The sequence below is a fragment of the Schistocerca americana genome, chromosome 2 (genome assembly GCF_021461395.2).
Source record: "Schistocerca americana isolate TAMUIC-IGC-003095 chromosome 2, iqSchAmer2.1, whole genome shotgun sequence".
Taxonomy (NCBI): Eukaryota; Metazoa; Arthropoda; class Insecta; order Orthoptera; family Acrididae; genus Schistocerca; species Schistocerca americana.
Genome location: NC_060120.1, coordinates 643,657,783 through 643,675,391, shown reverse-complemented (window position 1 = coordinate 643,675,391; position 17,609 = coordinate 643,657,783). Strand labels below are relative to the sequence as shown.

General features: G+C 44.7%; 1 protein-coding gene across 1 annotated transcript in view; it reads left to right on the top strand.

Annotated features, from left to right (window-relative positions):
• Positions 1-11,736, top strand: part of LOC124594265 (vesicular glutamate transporter 2-like) — a 169,934-nt gene extending 158,198 nt beyond the window's left edge. Inside the window, exon 11 of the mRNA XM_047132628.1 lies at positions 11,545-11,736. Within this exon, the coding sequence (XP_046988584.1) occupies positions 11,545-11,736 (192 nt within the window). The remainder of the gene's footprint in view (positions 1-11,544) is intronic.
• Positions 11,737-17,609: the final 5,873 nt, after the last annotated feature.

The following is a 17,609-nucleotide window of genomic DNA, read 5'->3' as shown; positions in this document are numbered from 1 at the left end:
TCAGACTTACTAATCATATGCTCATTCCCATTCCGTGCAATCAAAATTTCAGTTTTAGTTGAATTGAGTGTTAGAAACTGTAAAAACTGAGTTTTATTGATATTTAGCACCAATTAACTTTCGACAAGCCAATGACTTATGTCTTTAACTGCGGTATATGGTACGTTGCCTATTTTGCACTCATCGTTCTTCACTACCATCAGTAAATAGAAATATTTTAGAATAAACTTTCATATTAGAACGCATGCAGCAGACTCAGCACCGACCCCTGAGCCCCTCCCCCCCCCCCCTCCCCCCACATCCCGCTCCCCCCCCCCCCAACCCACTTCACCAAGCCCTAATCAGACGCCAACTCATAGGTGTTCTCATTACTGTGGACAGTCACCTTTACCTGTCTGTTCTTGAGGTATGAGGGGATCCATTACTGAAATACTTCTCTTATTCCATAATGGTCCAACATCTGAAGTAATATTCAATGATCCACACAATCAAACACCCTAGTTAAATCAAAGAAGGTGCCTAGTATTCGCAAATTCTTGTTTCATGCACCCAGTACAGTAGAAAAGACAATATAAACCGTTTCCAATAATTAAGCCTCTTCTGAAATCAAGCTGTACTTTGACAGAAAATTATGTGTATTGCAGCGATCAAATTCCCTCACATACGCAGCATTTTTTGATAGCTTTTGCATACACTGATGGCATAGAATGTCTAAAATTGTTTAGATCATCTCTTTATCCTTTTACTATTGAATAAGTAAATTTTTCATGGAATTGACCATTTCTAAAGGAAAAATTACGAATGTAGCTAAGTACTTGGCCAAAATATGCAGGACAGTGATTTAGAAGGGAGGAAAGAAGATCGGATTTAACGTGCCGTCGACGTTGAGGTCATTAGAGATGGAGCACAAGCTGGGATGGTGTCAAAAATGGGGAAGGAAATCGGCCGCGCCTTTTTAAAGGAACGATCCCGGCATTTTCCTGGAGCGATTTCGAGAAAGCACAGGAAACATAAATAGGGATGGCCGGACGCGGGTTTGAACTGTCGTCCTCCCGAATGAGAGTCTAGTGCGCTTAACAGTGATTCAGCATCCTGCTAGATACCCCAACGTATCCATGAGAGTACTTAGTTTTCAAGGACTTAATTCTTGACTCATTCTCCCCCTTGTCAGTAACACGGAGATATATTTCGGGTAGAAGTGTTTGAAAGCTTTTTCTAAGAGAGTTATATGGTTCCCTGCAGAAACTAACCTTTTTCTTAGTTCACCATCTATGTTCAGAAGGTGATCGTTAAATACTGTACATACTCGTATATCTGACTTATTGGAAAAAAAAAACATTTTTGCTATGTATTGACTTTCTATCCTCGACCTTATGCTATTGACCCGGCACTGCCTTCATGGCTGAACCCATGGTTTTAATTTTATCCTTAGGATTAGCTACTCTATTTGCATACTACATGCTTTTTGCCTTCCTAATGAGATTTTTAGGCACCTTACAATACTATCCGTAATGGATTACTACAGCTTCTTTGTTACAATCCCTAACATTTTGATATAATTCCCACTTTGTTCTAGATAGTATCTTTTTCCCATTAGTTAGCCACCTAAGTCGCCTGTTAGTGCTAGTACCCCGTTTTAAACGTTTTAATGGAAAGCAACTTTCAAAAAACAAGAGAAATGTGTTGAGGAAAGCATTATATATGACCCAGTCACGTTGATGTGACCACCGCCTATCTTCGACGTCAACGTGCAGTAACCACCGACAGACGACAGGTGTCAGCACCAGCAGTTGAGGGTATATAAAGCGTGCGGGCCGGACGTAGAAAACAGGACGCACGCACTCCGCTGCTCGACTCCCTGCGGCTCACTGCGTTACTGTCGCTCGCCATTAGCCCAACGCCATGTCCGGACGCGGAAAGGGAGGCAAGCTGGCTGCTGTGGCCAAGTTCCTGCTCACGTTGGTGGCAGATGGCCGGGGCAACAAGAAGAATCGTAGCAGGCCGCAGCACAAGAGGCAGTGTTACCGCTGCCAGAAGGTCGGGCACGTCGCCAGGACGTGCAGGGACACAGTCACGTGTCTGAAGTGTGTCAAGGCGGATGACACACGAGACTGTGACAAACCGCGACACATCGCGCCCACATGCGTGAACTGCGGTGGCGTGCACGCTGCAAACTCTCGCAGCTGCGCGTACCTGAAGCAGCAGACATCCACCGCCACAAGGGAGAAAGCGGTACACGGAGAAGAGATTGCTGCCCCATCATCCCACTCCATAACGGGAAATGGACCGCGCCATCAAGAAGAAGAAGACGGCGAGGCTGGAGTTTCGCCCATCGCCGCCACCGACGACGCAGTGGCTGCTCTCAAAGCCACAATGGAGGCAGAGAGGGCAGCCATGCAGAAGGAGCTCGTCGCTGTTCATCAGCAGCTTCAACAGCTGCGAGAAGAACTTAGGTTGGTGCAGAAGAAGACACCCGCCCCGGACACCACCTCTACGGCAGGACGACAAGCAGAGGTGTATGTGGCGACGCAAACGGACGTCCCTCCAGAACCTGTGGCAATACAGGAAACCAGGGAGACGCCCATGGACGTAGTGCCGTCTGCTCCTTCCCCGCCTTCCGCTGGGGAGATCAAGCTGCAGGGGAAACAAGACGAAGAGACCGGCAGGCCACAGGGGAAACAAGAAGTGATCCATTCCGCCACCATACCGTTTCCAGGTAGTACCAACATATACCGCAGGTACTGAAGAAGATGGCCGTCATGTTGCGGGACGGGCGCTACAACGCTCACGAGCACCCCTACCTCTTCGCGCAGGTCGAGGGGAAACGGAAGCCAACACTTCCACACAGGACCGAGCGAGGTGGCGCAGTAGTTAGACACTGGACTCGCATCCGGGAGGACGACGGTTCAATCCCGCGTCCGGCCATCCTGATTTAGGTTTTCCGTGATTTCCCTAAAATCACTCCAGGCAAATGCCGGGATGGTTCCTCTGAAAGGGCACGGCCGACTTCCTTCCCCATCCTTCCCTAATCCGATGAGACCGATGACCACGCTGTCTGGTCTCCTTCCCCAAACCAACCAACCAACCAACCAACTTCCACACAGGCCGTTCGAACCACGTGGCGGGTATCGACCAATCAGCAAAAAGGACCTGCACACCATCAACACGAACCCTGTCTTCACGCCGTGCGACTTGGACTTCATCCTGGAGGACGCAGTCGCCCGGTTACGGAAGAAGGTCTGCAATGGAGAGTGGAAGCAGTCAGCGGAGTTGGAGATCGCGCTAAACAACATCATAAGTGACGGAAAGAAGAGTCAAAACGCCATCTCCCACCGCTAGCATGCCTGCATGCTGGCAGTTAGGAACCACCACAAGTACAAGCGAGGGTAAACCACAACGCGAGGCATCATCAACTCAAACCGCAAGGAGCTAAGGAGGAACAGTTGTTAAAAGCTTCAACGCCCACACCTCGGGCCAAGGTAAAGGCCCGTCTGTTAGCGTCAGCGTCGGCGTCAACGTAGAAAACAGTAAAGTCGTTGTCGTGATGTGGAAACGGAGCGATTTATCTGACGCCCAAAAGCGCATGATCATTGGTTTTCGGGCCAGACGTGGATGCATTTCCAAAATGGCTTCTTATGCTGCTGCTGTTAAAATATACCGTGCATAGCAGAACGGCGCTATCCGAAACCGGCACCAAGGCAGCTGTGGTGCACCTCGGGCCACAAATGACAGGAGTGAATGACTTGTACGGGCGAATCTACATGGAGCTGTTAAACAACTGACGGCTCAGATGAACCAAGGAGGTAGAAACAGAGCCTCCTCAACGACCGCTCAGCGAATGTTGCTGCATATGGGCTTCTGCAGCAGGTGCTCGTTTCATGCACCCCTGCCGAGTGGTGTTCATCAACGACTAAGGTCGGAATTTGCACGACAGTACAGCGCAACTGGATGTCCACTGAATGGTTACAGGTGGCGTTTTCAGACGAATTGTTGGAAGATTCTAGGCCGGTGGAGGGAGCGTGCTTGTGCAAAAGAGGATACTTCTCTCGTGGAAAAAAGCTGTAAAAGTCATCCAAAGTTTTACGCACAAGGAAGCGGTGTTTAGGGTGGATATCGCACTGCAGGTCAATCAACTCTAGTTGAAACACTTGTGAGACGTCCTGTACCCGACGGGAAAATGGGTGAACATATATATCTTAGGCAGGTTCAAGCTCACATATCTCCAAAAGTCTGTTTTCAAACTCTTCTTGTAATTCGCAAATGATTTGAACATAATCTGAAAAGTCCACACCTTCTTTAACGCTGTCTAATGCAGGGAAGTGCCCACAATACTCCTCGCGCAACTGATTTTCCCACAAAATCAGTTTTGTTTTGAAATGATTGAATCGCCTGCACTAAATCAACAACAGAGTGATTTTCGCCTTGGAGTGAAATGTTCAAAGTATTTAAATTACCAGTTGGTCACTCAAACAGCCAATTTCGCCACCCACTTAGGATCACGAAGTAATTCTCCTGGACGCCCTTTCATTTCCAAAACGGTATTGACTTAGTCCCTCGAGGAGAAAAACTGATGAAACACCTTCCCTCTGCTCAGCCATCTTACTTGTGTGGTAGCGGACGTTCGGGTATTCCGCTTCGGTATCAGCCAGAAATTCTATAAACTGGCGATGTGTGAGTCCATGCGAGCGAAGATAATTAACCGTTCGAACAACTGTGTCCATAACATTTTTTATGTTGACAATCTTCGCACAAAGTGCCTCCTGGTGTATCAGACAATGGAATGCAGCGAATAAGGAACAGCCGACTTCAGCCATTTTGGACCTGACGTAATCCAGGAATCCAGTGCGTTTCCCTTGTAGCGCATGAGTTCCGTTCGTTGTTACCCGGTCAAGCGTTCCCGTTGCAAACCCATTGGCTCGAACATGTTTTCCACGGCTAGAAAAATATCCAAACCCGTGGTTGTCTTTTAATGGTGTAAGGCCGGGTAATTCCTCAGTGACACGCAGGTTTTCGTCGACACCCCGAATGAATATGACGAGTTGAGAGATGTCTGCAACGTCCTTAGACTTGAAAAGAGCGACAGAAAATGAGACGAAGTTAGCCGCTCTCTCAGTTATTTGCTGCTCGATATCTGAGGCCATATGTTCGACTCGGATAGCAACAGTTAGATGTGAAAGAGCCATTTTTTTCAAATTTTTCCGTGGGGTCTGCTGGACAAATTACAAGCCGCCGAGTCAATCAGGCTATCCATGATGAGATTCCCAGCCGCAAATGGACTCCCTGCTTTCGCAATTCGCAGCGAGCATTTGTAACTTGCGCACAAACTTTGCGCACCTGTTTCCTGCTCCTACCACATAAAAAAAACTTACAATTAATTTTGTGCAATCCTGTTTTAAAACACTTATAATTTTAAAAAATAATAGTCTCATTCACTGAAACCCAAATAAAAAACTAACAAAAAGATTGGTTTTAGGTGCGTTTTCCCCAGTTCCTCTGAAAAGCGAACATAGATCCTAGCAAGAATAGCGAAATGTGGTCACAAAATAAATTTTTATCTATTAGAATATTTGCGTTTTAATTAATTGAAAACATAGATCAAACTGCAACAAATGTTTTCCTATCAATCAAAACACAAACGCACAAAAACAAAGAATGACAACGACACTTTGCTGTCCGAGAGAGTGTTTGTGACGGCTTTTCAGAAAGTGACAAAAAATAGTACACCTGAAGTTTTTTCTCATGTCTGTGGGGCGCTATTTAACGCAACCCAAATATAAAAATTAACCGAAAAGAAATGTTCCTTGTTGCTGACAATCTGATATTCGATAACTGGCACATTGCTAAGTGACATATCAGATTATAAAATATAGTTTTATTTATTATCAGTTCTTCAAGCTATATAAAACTTTTATCCATCCTGGATTTGGAACACTGCGACTGTCTTGTTAAAGGTTTCAGGAATTACTGCAACCAATCACCGTTTTTTCTTCAATTTTTATTTATTCATGACCGGTTTCGAATCGCCTGGCGATTCATCATCAGATGATACAATTTAGTTTGGAGTATTGTGGTGGTCGTGCATCTGTGGCAAATACAGAGACGGGAAAGTGAGCACTGTATGTGGAAAGAATATTACGATTGTAAGATTAATTTGATGGTATTATTCACTATTTTTATTCTTGTGGCAGGCGCTGCTCTGGAAATCATAATGTGTGCTTACCAGTATCGTTAAATATCAAGCGAAACAGGCACTTTTCCACCGATGGCGACTCCCACATACTTTACGAAATATAAACAAACCAAAGAGTGTGGTTGTTATTGTCTCCAAAGAGTTTTGTGGAGGCAGAGAAATTTCTTTGCTCATTTCTCCCCCCCCCCCCCTCCTCACTCTTTCCCCCTCCCATCCCTCTTCCCCCCTCCCCCCAACACCTCCCCATACGTAGACTATCCTGTATATTGAGCAATGAGAACATGCCAAACATAACTTCACTACTAGAAATATTGCCCTAAACACGTTGCTGTAGAGTTTGTAAATAGCATAAGAAAATTTTGCAATGTAAAAACACAATAATAATTTTTATAAATAAAGTAATGTATTAAAAATATATATTTTATTACGAATGCCACACAAAACGAAAAATGAGCAAAGAAAATTCTGTGCCTCCACAAAACTCTTTGAAGACAATAACAGCCACACCTTTTAGTTTGTTTATATTTTGTAAAGTATGTGGGAGTCGCTCTCGGTGTAAAAGTGCCTGTTTCATTTGATATTTAACGATACTGGTAACCGCACATTATGCTTTCCAGAGCAGCGCCTGCCACAAGAATAAAAACAGTGAGTAATACCATCAAATTAATCTTACAATCGTAATATTATTTCCACATACAGTGCTCTCGTTTTCGTCTCTATATTTGCCACAGATGCACGACCCCCACAATACTCCAAACTAAATTGTATCATCTGATGATGAATCGCCAGGTGATTCGAAACCAGTCATGAATAAATAAAAATTGAAGAAAAAACGGCAATCGGTTGCAGTAATTTCTGAAACCTTCTTCAAGCTTTGACTGACGTTCCTCTTGCGACAAATTATCGAATTTATCGTTGTGACAGGTATTAAAGTGCGTTCATTCGTGTACCTTTTTCATTTCGTGAGTTTCCGATGGCATACTGAACATTTGGCATGATTTTCGACAGCAGTACGAAAGAAATTAATTTCCCACTCGGGTTTAAATAGTGCGGCTCCTTCTCTTTTTTTGTCTGCTGCTGTGGACCATCCATCTCGGTCCACTGTAGCCTTACGTCTGTTGACTTACAGCTTTGTGTCGTATCAGTGCTCTTGACCGCTGCTGGCACGGCTGTCTGTCTTCCGTACGGAGCGTGCGTACAGCGGCATTGTGATGCGCAGCGGGCGGTCCACACGGTCAGCTAAGAGACACGGCTCGGCCACTGCAACAACGTACGAATTCGCCCGGGGCGCTGGCCTCGGGCGATCGCTCCAGTGGCACAGTTGGACGAGCCTGGTCTAGAACCTGAGGACTATGCAGCAAAAATGGCCATCTGCTAGGATTTAATTGAAGCAGTAAACAATGAACATTTGTTAGCACACGTCCGGTTCAGTGATTAGGCTGTCTTTCATACTTTAGCCTCATCAGCTGTCATAACAGCAGGATATTGGCTGATGAACAACCACACATCGCCATGGAATTGGGAAGTAAAGCTCCAAAAGTAAACGCGTGGCTGGGCCTCACCTAACAGCGCATTTATGGTCTATTGTTTTTGCTGAAGAAACTATCTGGTCAACATCATACGTAGACATGCTTGAACAATGCTTGCCAACAATGTTCGAGATTCGGCGATGTTTTGATAAGACGGCGCCCCAACGCAATTTGTACAGACTGTGCATATCAGGTTACCTTCCATTAGGAACGTGGGTGCACTCAGCGACTGTGATACGATTTACAAATAACAGAGCACAGCAATCAGTCGTCCTTTTTTGCAGGTTTTATTTGGCAAATCTAGGTTTCGGCCAGTGCCTATCCACTATCAAAGCATTATTTAATAGTACCAAGGCATGTCAGTTCCTTGTTGTTCGGGCGTCTGTCACGGTTCTTTCAAGACTAGAGTAGTCTCAGACAGGCACCCGAACAATACGAAACTGACATGCCTTGGTACTATGGAATAATCATTTGATAGTGGCTAGGCACTAGCCGAAATCTAGATTTGCCAAATAAAACCTGTAAAAAAAAGGACGACTGATTGCTGTGCTTTATCATTTGTAGACTATGCGTAGTTACCGCAACGATAAGCTCCCATGGTGATGCATTGGATGAGACTTACCACAGGCAGCTCGCTCACCTAGTGTAACGCCCTTGGATTTCTTTGAACGGGGTCACATCGAGCGTCAGGCACACAAGTTGAAAACTGGATACAATGGGAGTCATACAGCCAACCAGTTGCAAGTCAAAAGATTATTCAAACCTTAACCTAGGTTTCGACAGATATAAACCTGTCTTCCTCAGAAGAAGTAATAACAAGTGTTACACATGAAAAGAGAAATGAAGGTACAACGCTTAGTCAACACTAAAATGGTCCGTATAAATGATGTGGCATAACCATAACGGTTAGTCAACAGTAAAAACCATCCATGAAAACTCTAAGGCTATGTGCATCATATACATGACGCACGTAGCCTTAGATTTTACTTGGATCATTTTTACTTTCAACTAAGCCTTATTGCTATGCCATAGCATTTATATGGACTATTTTACTGTTCACTAAGCCTTACACCTTCGTTCCTTCTTTCATGGTAACACGTATTATTACATCTTCTGAGGAAGACAGATTTATATCTGTCGAAACGTAGGTTAAGATTTGAACAAATTTTTGACGTGCAACTGGTTGGATATATGATTCCCATTGTATCCATAATTCTACAGCTACTGACCGCGGCCACGTTCAAGATTTAAAAGGTGAATATTAGGGATTTGCAGCACGAGCGGCAACGCATTTCAGTAGCGGTGCGTACAATTACCCCAGCAATGTTGCAGCGTATGTTCAGGTGTACTGAGGAGAGGTTGCAACTATGCTTGCATATGGAGGATGTCGAATGACAATGAATTCATTGAGTTACGATGTCTTCTCCTATGTTATATTCATATTCCTTCACACTGAAAACATGTAACTGGAATTGAAGTTAGTTGTTGAGTATGGTAACAGATAGTCACAGCTTTTCATCTGCATAGGATTCATCTACATTTTATTTTATCGATGTTAATTTCACGTGCTGACTAATTCCATGGCCGTGGAGATTTGCTCCTCAATTTGGTCCTATGGAACTAGACGTATAACAAATAAAAATAAAAACAAATAAATAAACAGACAAACGAAAAGTTAATAACGTAAGTTAATTTTTTGATGGTAACAGTTAAAAGTTTCCATCCACTGCTCGTAACAGAACTTGCTGTAATACAACCGGATGTACATGTACAAAGGGTACTAGGAAAGTTTTGCAATACGACGGAACAATAAGTTGCAAGAGGTTGATTGTTGCTGTGTTCTGAGATTACTTCATACTTGCATTGTAGCCGCTGTGTCAAGTCTGTGGGCGCAGGCGCTCACTGGCAGGTTTGGTTTGAAGAGCTTCGTGGCCACGAAGTGAGATTCGGACAGTTTTGAGATAGGACTTCGCGCGTGGTTTAAACAGAGACCACTGCTTTGGAAAAAAAACAACTCTCGCATTCGGTTATGTGTGTCCACATCGTAAAACTATATTCAGATGGTACGGAGAATTCCAAAGAGGAAATTTCACTCTGGAGGACGCTGAGAGGACGGAAAGGCCACGATCATCAGTTACGGAGAGAAACATTGATGCTGTGAGGAAAATACTAGACGAAGACAGGCAAGTGACCTATAAGCAGATAGAGGATACCTTAGGACTAAATGCATCAGCATTTCGTTCGATTCAGTATTATCATTTGTAAGTAAAGAAACTTTGTTGTCTCTGGGTGCCGCATAGACAGGCGGGGTTGAGTTGGGTTGTTTGGGGGAAGAGACCAAACAGCGTGGTCATCGGTCACAGCGGATTAGGGAAGGACGGGGAAGGAAGTCGGCCGTGCCCTTTCAAAGGAATCATCCCGGCATTTGCCTGGAGCGATTTAGGGAAATCACGGAAAACCTAAATCAGGATGGCCGGACGCGGGATTGAACCGTCGTCCTCGCAAATGCGAGTCCAGTGTGCTAACCACTGCGCCACCTCGCTCGGTTAGACAGGCGGAAGAGCAGATGACACGACATGTGACTTGCTGCTGGGAGATGTTAAAGAAGTTTCCTAAGGAACAATCTCAGTATGTGACTGACGGATGACGGTACTTGGCTGTGCTATTATAACGTGCCGACTAAGACTCAAAACAAACTTTGGATCATTGAAGATGACGACACACCCGCAGCTGTCAGAAAATCCCGATCAGAAAAAAAGAAAATTATAGCTGTTTCTTTCAAATCGAGTGGAATTGTGGAGCGTGTTGTTTTGGACACACAAAAGACAGTCACAGCTTAGTGATACGCTGAGCAGTGCCAGTCTTTGAAGAACCTGCGGCTGAAGTCAAGAATGGACACTTGGTTCTTCCATCACGACAACGCTCCAGCTCAGCGCAGCACAGCGGCGTGCATCGGATGTTTGCAGGGTACAGAACTGAAACTTCTTGAGCACCCTCCTTACAGTCTACATCTTTCCACTTGTGACTTTGCACCGTTCCTGCATGTGAAAATGGAGCTGAAAGGAGTGCGATTTTCAAGTGATGAGGATCTCCTGAGGGCTCAGGACAATAAGTGTGCCTTACTCCCTACAGAGTAGGCGTCAGAAAGAACAGACCACTCAAGACGATGGGCAAGCTAGGCAGTGCACAAGGATAGGTCCAAATGGGAATAGGTGTGCGGGGAGTCAGAAAGGAAAGTGGGTGCACCAGTGTTAAGGCAGAAGAGGTTGAGTTGGTTAAGAATGTCGGCCAAGAGAGCACCTCTTTGGCAGGCCCTGGGAGAACCCCAAAGAGGATGACGCGCATTAAGTCACCGAGTAGCAAAAACGGCGGAGGTAGCTGCCCAATAAGCTGAAAGAAGTCAGCCCTGGTGACATCGAAGGACAGAGGTACATAAATGGTACAGAGGGAAAAAGTCAGGTGGGGAAGGAAGAGGCGAACGGCAACAGCTTGAAGACGGGTAGTCAGGGAGATGGGTTGACTATGAAGGTCATCTCCTATAAGCAGCACGCTGCCCCCATGAGATGGGATGCCGACCTCAGGGCGAAGGTCAAAACGAATCGATAAGTAATGTGGAAGCTCGAAGCGGTCTTGAGGGCGCAATTTCGTTTCCTGAAGAATTGGTGTAGGGACTGGTTTCGGAGATTGAGAGGTATATTCAGTGTGGTGGAAGTTACTTCCAAAAAATTAAATAAATAAAGCTGTACTGCAAAAGTTGCCTAGTACCCTTTTTATTGCTCTGAGAAGTGACTGCCAGAGGTGGTGAGAGGTGAATGCCCTTCACAGCAGACGCCGGCCCAGTGGCGCGCGGTCTTCCTCATCTCGGCGGCGATGGCGGCCGTGCCGGGAGCTGTGTACGCGCTGCTGGGGGACGCGGTGCGCCAGCCGTGGGACCAGCCGCCTGCGACACCAGCGGACGCGGCGACCAGCCGGGAAGTGGCCCCACTCCAGCCAGGAGGACACGGCGCGGGCCAGTAGGGGGGCAGCCGGCTGGCGGATCCACTCTGCGAAGCTGGCCACTGGAGGCGGGCAGCGGGGTCTCAGCAGTGCCCTTCGCTATTTCTCCATACGCAGCTTCTTTGGTGTTCACTGCCACGTCGCTACTCGGTCATACGGCCAGCACATCTTTTGATATACCCACCACGCACTGAATTTACTACTTCATATTCTAAATGCAAGGAGAGTTGAGTAAGCTGTAACACCCTTTTTATTGTGTGAACGGTTAGGATATACAAACGAGTTGTTTGGCAAATGATAGCACACAAAAGAGCACGAAATTCTGTTGCAAGGTTAACACTCATGACTTCTGTATCAACCGAGATACTGAAGCAAATACGACCACTTTTTCTTTAAAAATATGGGTGGATACACAGGGTGGTCCATTGATCGTGACCGGGCCAAATATCTCACGAAATAAGCGTCAAACGAAAAAACTACAAAGAACGAAACTTGTATAGCTTGAAGGGGGAAACCAGATGGCGCTGTGGTTGGCCCGCTAGATGGCGCTGCCATAGATAAAAACGGACATCAACTTCATTTTTTTGAATAGGAATCCCAATTTTTTATTACATATTCGTGTAGTACGTAAAGAAATATGAATGTTTTAGTTGGACCACTTTTTTCGTTTTGTGATAGATGGCGCTGTAATAGTCACAAACATATGGTTCACAATTTTAGACGAACAGTTGGTAACAGGTAGGTTATTTAAATTAAAATACGGAACGTAGGTACGTTTGAACATTTTATTTCGGTTGTTCCAGTGTGATACATGTACCTTTATGAACTTATCATTTCTGAGAACGCATGCTGTTACAGCGTGATTACCTGTAAATACCACATTAATGCGATAAATGCTCAAAATGATGTCCGTCAACCTCTGTGCATTTGGCAATACGTGTAACGACATTCCTCTCAAGAGCGAGTAGTTCGCCTTCCGTAATGTTCGCACACGCATTGACAATGCGCTGACGCATGTTGTCAGGCGTTGTCGGTGGATTACGATACCAAATATCCTTCAACTTTCCCCACAGAAAGAAATCCGGGGACGTCAGATCCGGTGAACGTGAGGGCCATGGTATGGTGCTTCGACGACCAATCAACCTGTCATGAAATATGCTATTCACTACCGCTTCAACTGCACGCGAGCTATGTGCCGGACATCCATCATGTTGGAAGTACATCGCCATTCTGTCATGCTGTGAAACATCTTTTAGTAACATCAGTAGAACATTACGTAGGAAATCAGCATACATTGCACCATTTAGATTGCCATCGATAAAACGGGGGCCAGTTATCCTTCCTCCCATAATGCCGCACCATACATTAACCCGCCAAGGTCGCAGATGTTCCACTTGTTGCAGCCATCGTGGATTTTCCGTTGCCTAATAGTACATATTATGCCGGTTTACGTTAGCGCTGTTGGTGAATGACGCTTCGTCGCTAAATAGAACACGTGCAAAAAATCTGTCATCGTCCCGTAATTTCTCTTGTGCCCAGTGGCAGAACTGCACACGACGTTCAAAGTCGTCGCCATGCAATACCTGATACATAGAAATATGGTACGGGTGAAATCGATGTTGATGTAGCATTCTCAACACCGACGTTTTTCAGATTCCCGATTCTCGCGCAATTTGTCTGCTACTGATGTGCGGATTAGCCGTGACAGCAGCTATAACACCTACTTGGGCATCATCATTTGTTGCAGGTCGTGGTCGTTTCACATGTGGCTGAACACTTCCTGTTTTCTTAAATAACGTAACTGTCCGGCGGACGGTCCGGACACTTGGATGATGTCGTCCAGGATACCGAGCAGCATACATAGCACACGCCCATTGGGTATTTTGATCACAATAGCCAAACATCGACACGATATCGACCTTTTCCGCAATTGGTAACCGCTCGATTTTAACACGAGTAATGTATCACGAAGCAAGTACCGTCCGCGCTGGCGGAATGTTACGTGATATCACGTACTTATACGTTTGTGGCTATTACGGCGCCATCCATCCCAAAGCGAAAAAAGTGGTCCAACTAAAACATTCATATTTCTTTACGCACTACACGAATATGTAATAAAAATGGGTGTTCCTATTTTTAAAAACGCAGTTGATATCCGTTTGACCCATGGCAGCGCCATCTAGCGGGCCGAGCATAGCGCCATCTGGTTTCCCCCTTCAAGCTAGACGAGTTTTGTTCTTTGTAGTTTTTTCGTTTGATGCTTATTTCGTGAGATATTTGGCCCGGTCACTATCAATGGACCATCCTGTATACAGTCCAGTCACATTAATGGGACCATCGCCTATGTTCGTCGTCAACTGCAATAACCGTGCTCGCAGTGCAGTCTTTGACGTAATGGAGAAATGGGCTGATTTATCTGACGTTTAAAAGGGCATGCTCGGTGGCTCTTGGGCAAAAGGTAGAAACTGCTAAGTTTGTATAACGTTCGCACGCCACTGTGCATTTCAAAATGGCACTATTCGAAACAGCTGCCGAGGCAATTACGGAGCACCACGGGTCGTAAACGACAGTGGTGATCGTTGACTGCACAGATATGTACGGGCGAATAGGCTTGCAACTGTCTGTCCAGATGAAACAAGGTGCTACCAACAGCGTCTCAACAACAACCATTCAGCGAACGTTTCTGCATATGGGCCTCTGCAGCAGGCGTCTGGTTCATGCATCCATGCTGACTGCTGCATCAAAGGATGGAATTTGCTCGCCAATAGCATAACTGCACGTCCACTGAGTGGCGATACGTAGCTTTTTCAGATGAATCACGTTTTATGTTCCATCAGACAAATGGCCGTTGGCATGTACGGAGTGAAACATCTGAAAGCAAACACCGCGCAACAATCGTTGGAAGGGTCCAGGCCACAGGAGGGAGAGTTATGGTCTGGGGAGTGTTTATGACTTTATTTGATCTCGTAATTCTGAAAGACATTATTTATCAACCCAAGTACGCATCTATCCTTACGTACCATGTACACGTCTGAATGCAGTTTCTCCTTCCTCTGCACAATGACATCTACCAGCAGTACAATGCAATGTGTCATACAGATCACACTGTATGTCTGTTGTTTAAAGAGTCCAGGATGAGATTCCCATATTCCCCTTGCCACAAAACTTCCCGGATTTAAATGCAGTTGAGAATCTGTTCGACCACCTCGATCGGGTTGTTGCAGCCATGGATCCTCAATCAAGAAACTCAGTGCAGCTAGACATGGCACTGAAGTCTTTCCTAGCAGTACCTTCCACCATCTCATTGACACTCTTCCTGAACCTCTTGCAGTGGTCACATTAATGTGACTGAACAGTGAACATTTTTAACTGCATTAGAAACTACTTGAAAAGACAAGTCAAGTGTAAAGTTTGTTATTATTGGTACTGAAAATTTTCGTAACTACATCCGAGAAATGTACAAAGATTGAACAACCTAGTCGCCGAAAATGACTATCGCAGTGTGAACACTGCCAAATGGGACACTCATATCACGCTCCACCATTGTAGCAATCCTTTCATATATTTACTTCATTTCACCAAAGACCGTTCGCTGAAACACGAGCTCATACATATATCTCAGATAGTTTCCATAAGCCCATTCTCTTATGTTAGAAATTAGCTTATATTTCCAGTTACAAAACCCATAGCTGAATCTGCATCTGTCATAAAAAATAGTACCAGAGGCATACGTTTTATCTCAGCAGTTTAGGCCTGTCTTTTTGCCACATTTAGTGACAGAACCTGGCATGGGAGGCCCACTTGGTGGTGTTTACACAGCAATAGCCAGTTCCGTTCACCTTGCCTGGAATTTTTGCACATTTGTCAGATAGTTGAGCAAAAAGTCAACGGTTATGAGTGTTGATCTCAAGTTTACAATGGCTCTCGTATGCAGTTAAAAATGAGCAATTTTCTATTTCTAAAAAGATCATGCTTGTTCCAGTATCTCGGCTGTTATGTGAGGCATGAAGATTAAACTTGCAACAAGAAAATGGTTCAAATGGCTCTGAGCACTATGGGGCTGAACATCTGTGGTCATCAGTCCCCTAGAACTTAGAACTACTTAAACCTAAGTAACCTAAGGACATCAGACACATCCATGCCCGAGGCAGGATTCGAACCTGCGACCGTAGCGGTCACGCGGTTCCAGACTGATGCGCCTAGAACCGCACGGTCACACCAGCCGGCAAACTTGCAACAAGATGACATGCCTCTCTACACCCCATCACCCCAGAAAACCTCATTTTGGTATTTTGAATTGTTCAAGAAATAAAAAGGGTTTTAAGCCTCGTGCAGCTCAGCCAGCGTGGATGCAGGTGTTTCAAAAAGATTCATTTAATATCACAACACTAGACAGAAACTTGATGTAAATTTCAACTGTTCATAGCACTACAAAGTTTTCATTTTACAAATGAATCATCCGACTTCAGCAGCAATATCTTTCACATGCATCCACAATCAATCTTGGGAACTTTTGTCTACTTTTAAGAATTATATCTACATTTAGGAGTATAGGCGTCCACAAGAAATGGTATTTACCATCCCTTCCTCCCCCACCCCTGTAGCCTGGAGTACAAATATTGTAAATACTTCTGGATTAAAGAAGACCACCCACCGAAATGCAGAAGTGTTTAGCTGTCCGTATGCGTGTGCACACACACACACACACACACACACACACACACACACACACACAAACGCATTTAAATGACTATGCTCCTATATGGTGTTGTTATTTATTCTAAAAAGCTGTGCATCATGATCAGAGAGAGCATTTGTTACTGTGCAAACAGTTATTTTCTTGCTTTGAGCTTCATCAAAGGATCACTGTCAATTAGGGTCCTACTGTCATTATCCAAACATGTTGGAAAGTTAATTACTGAGATCAAGTTGTAGGATCCAAACAAGCTTTCAAGATCACTTTTCCTATCAGAACCCCTTAGAAAATCTGAATGTCACTGCATCTTACTAACCGCTTGCTGCTGTCTAATGTATAGCACAGTAAAGAATCAAGATTCCTCTTAAAGAGTTCAAAATTTCCCATTGGGGACCTATATACAGTTACAATTAAATGTGAACTATTTTTCAGCAATAATTCACAAGCACACAGTTCTATGTGCTGATCACTACAAAATCAACTTGTCTCTATGTTGTTGAGCTTGATTTCCTGTATTAATGAATGTTAACAATTCCTTTTCCCTCTTTTCCATGTTATTTCTGCATGAGTAAGCTGCAATAGTGTTATCTTTTATACGTAACTTATCGAACCCTATGATTATGTGCTGCTCAGACAGGTACAATACCCCTATCTTTCCAGAGCTCTCTAATTTTCCAAACAGACAAGACACTCTTCTACCTTATTATTTAATCATCTAATATTCTGATGAAATAAGCTGACCTTACTTTTCTGTGCATTATGAAGCATGGGGCTCTATTGTTATTTCTCATTTCTTTCAAAACAGGGTACCCGAATCCTGATTGTAACCTACGAACAGTGTCCCTCTGACACCAGTAACCAGAGGGATCTTTCTGTGTGTGATGGTGGCCTGCCATTTATTACCTGCAAGAAGTTCAGCTGACCTATCTTTCCCTTTCTTACTCAGGTGTAGGCCTTGTGTAGTATATTCCCTTCTCCTAATGGTAGCAACTGGCACTGCACTCATGCGAGCTTTTGTTCTAGTCAGCGACAGCCTGTTCAACTCAATATTCACAGAGCTCACAGCAGTGTTAACCCAGGACTGATCATGGTGCTTCAGGACATCCACAAACCTCAATTTTTGTATGTAGTTGCTACTCCTATTTCATCCAGGCCACCCCTAAAGCTTTAATTACTGTTCTTAGCCAGTCTGTTCCCT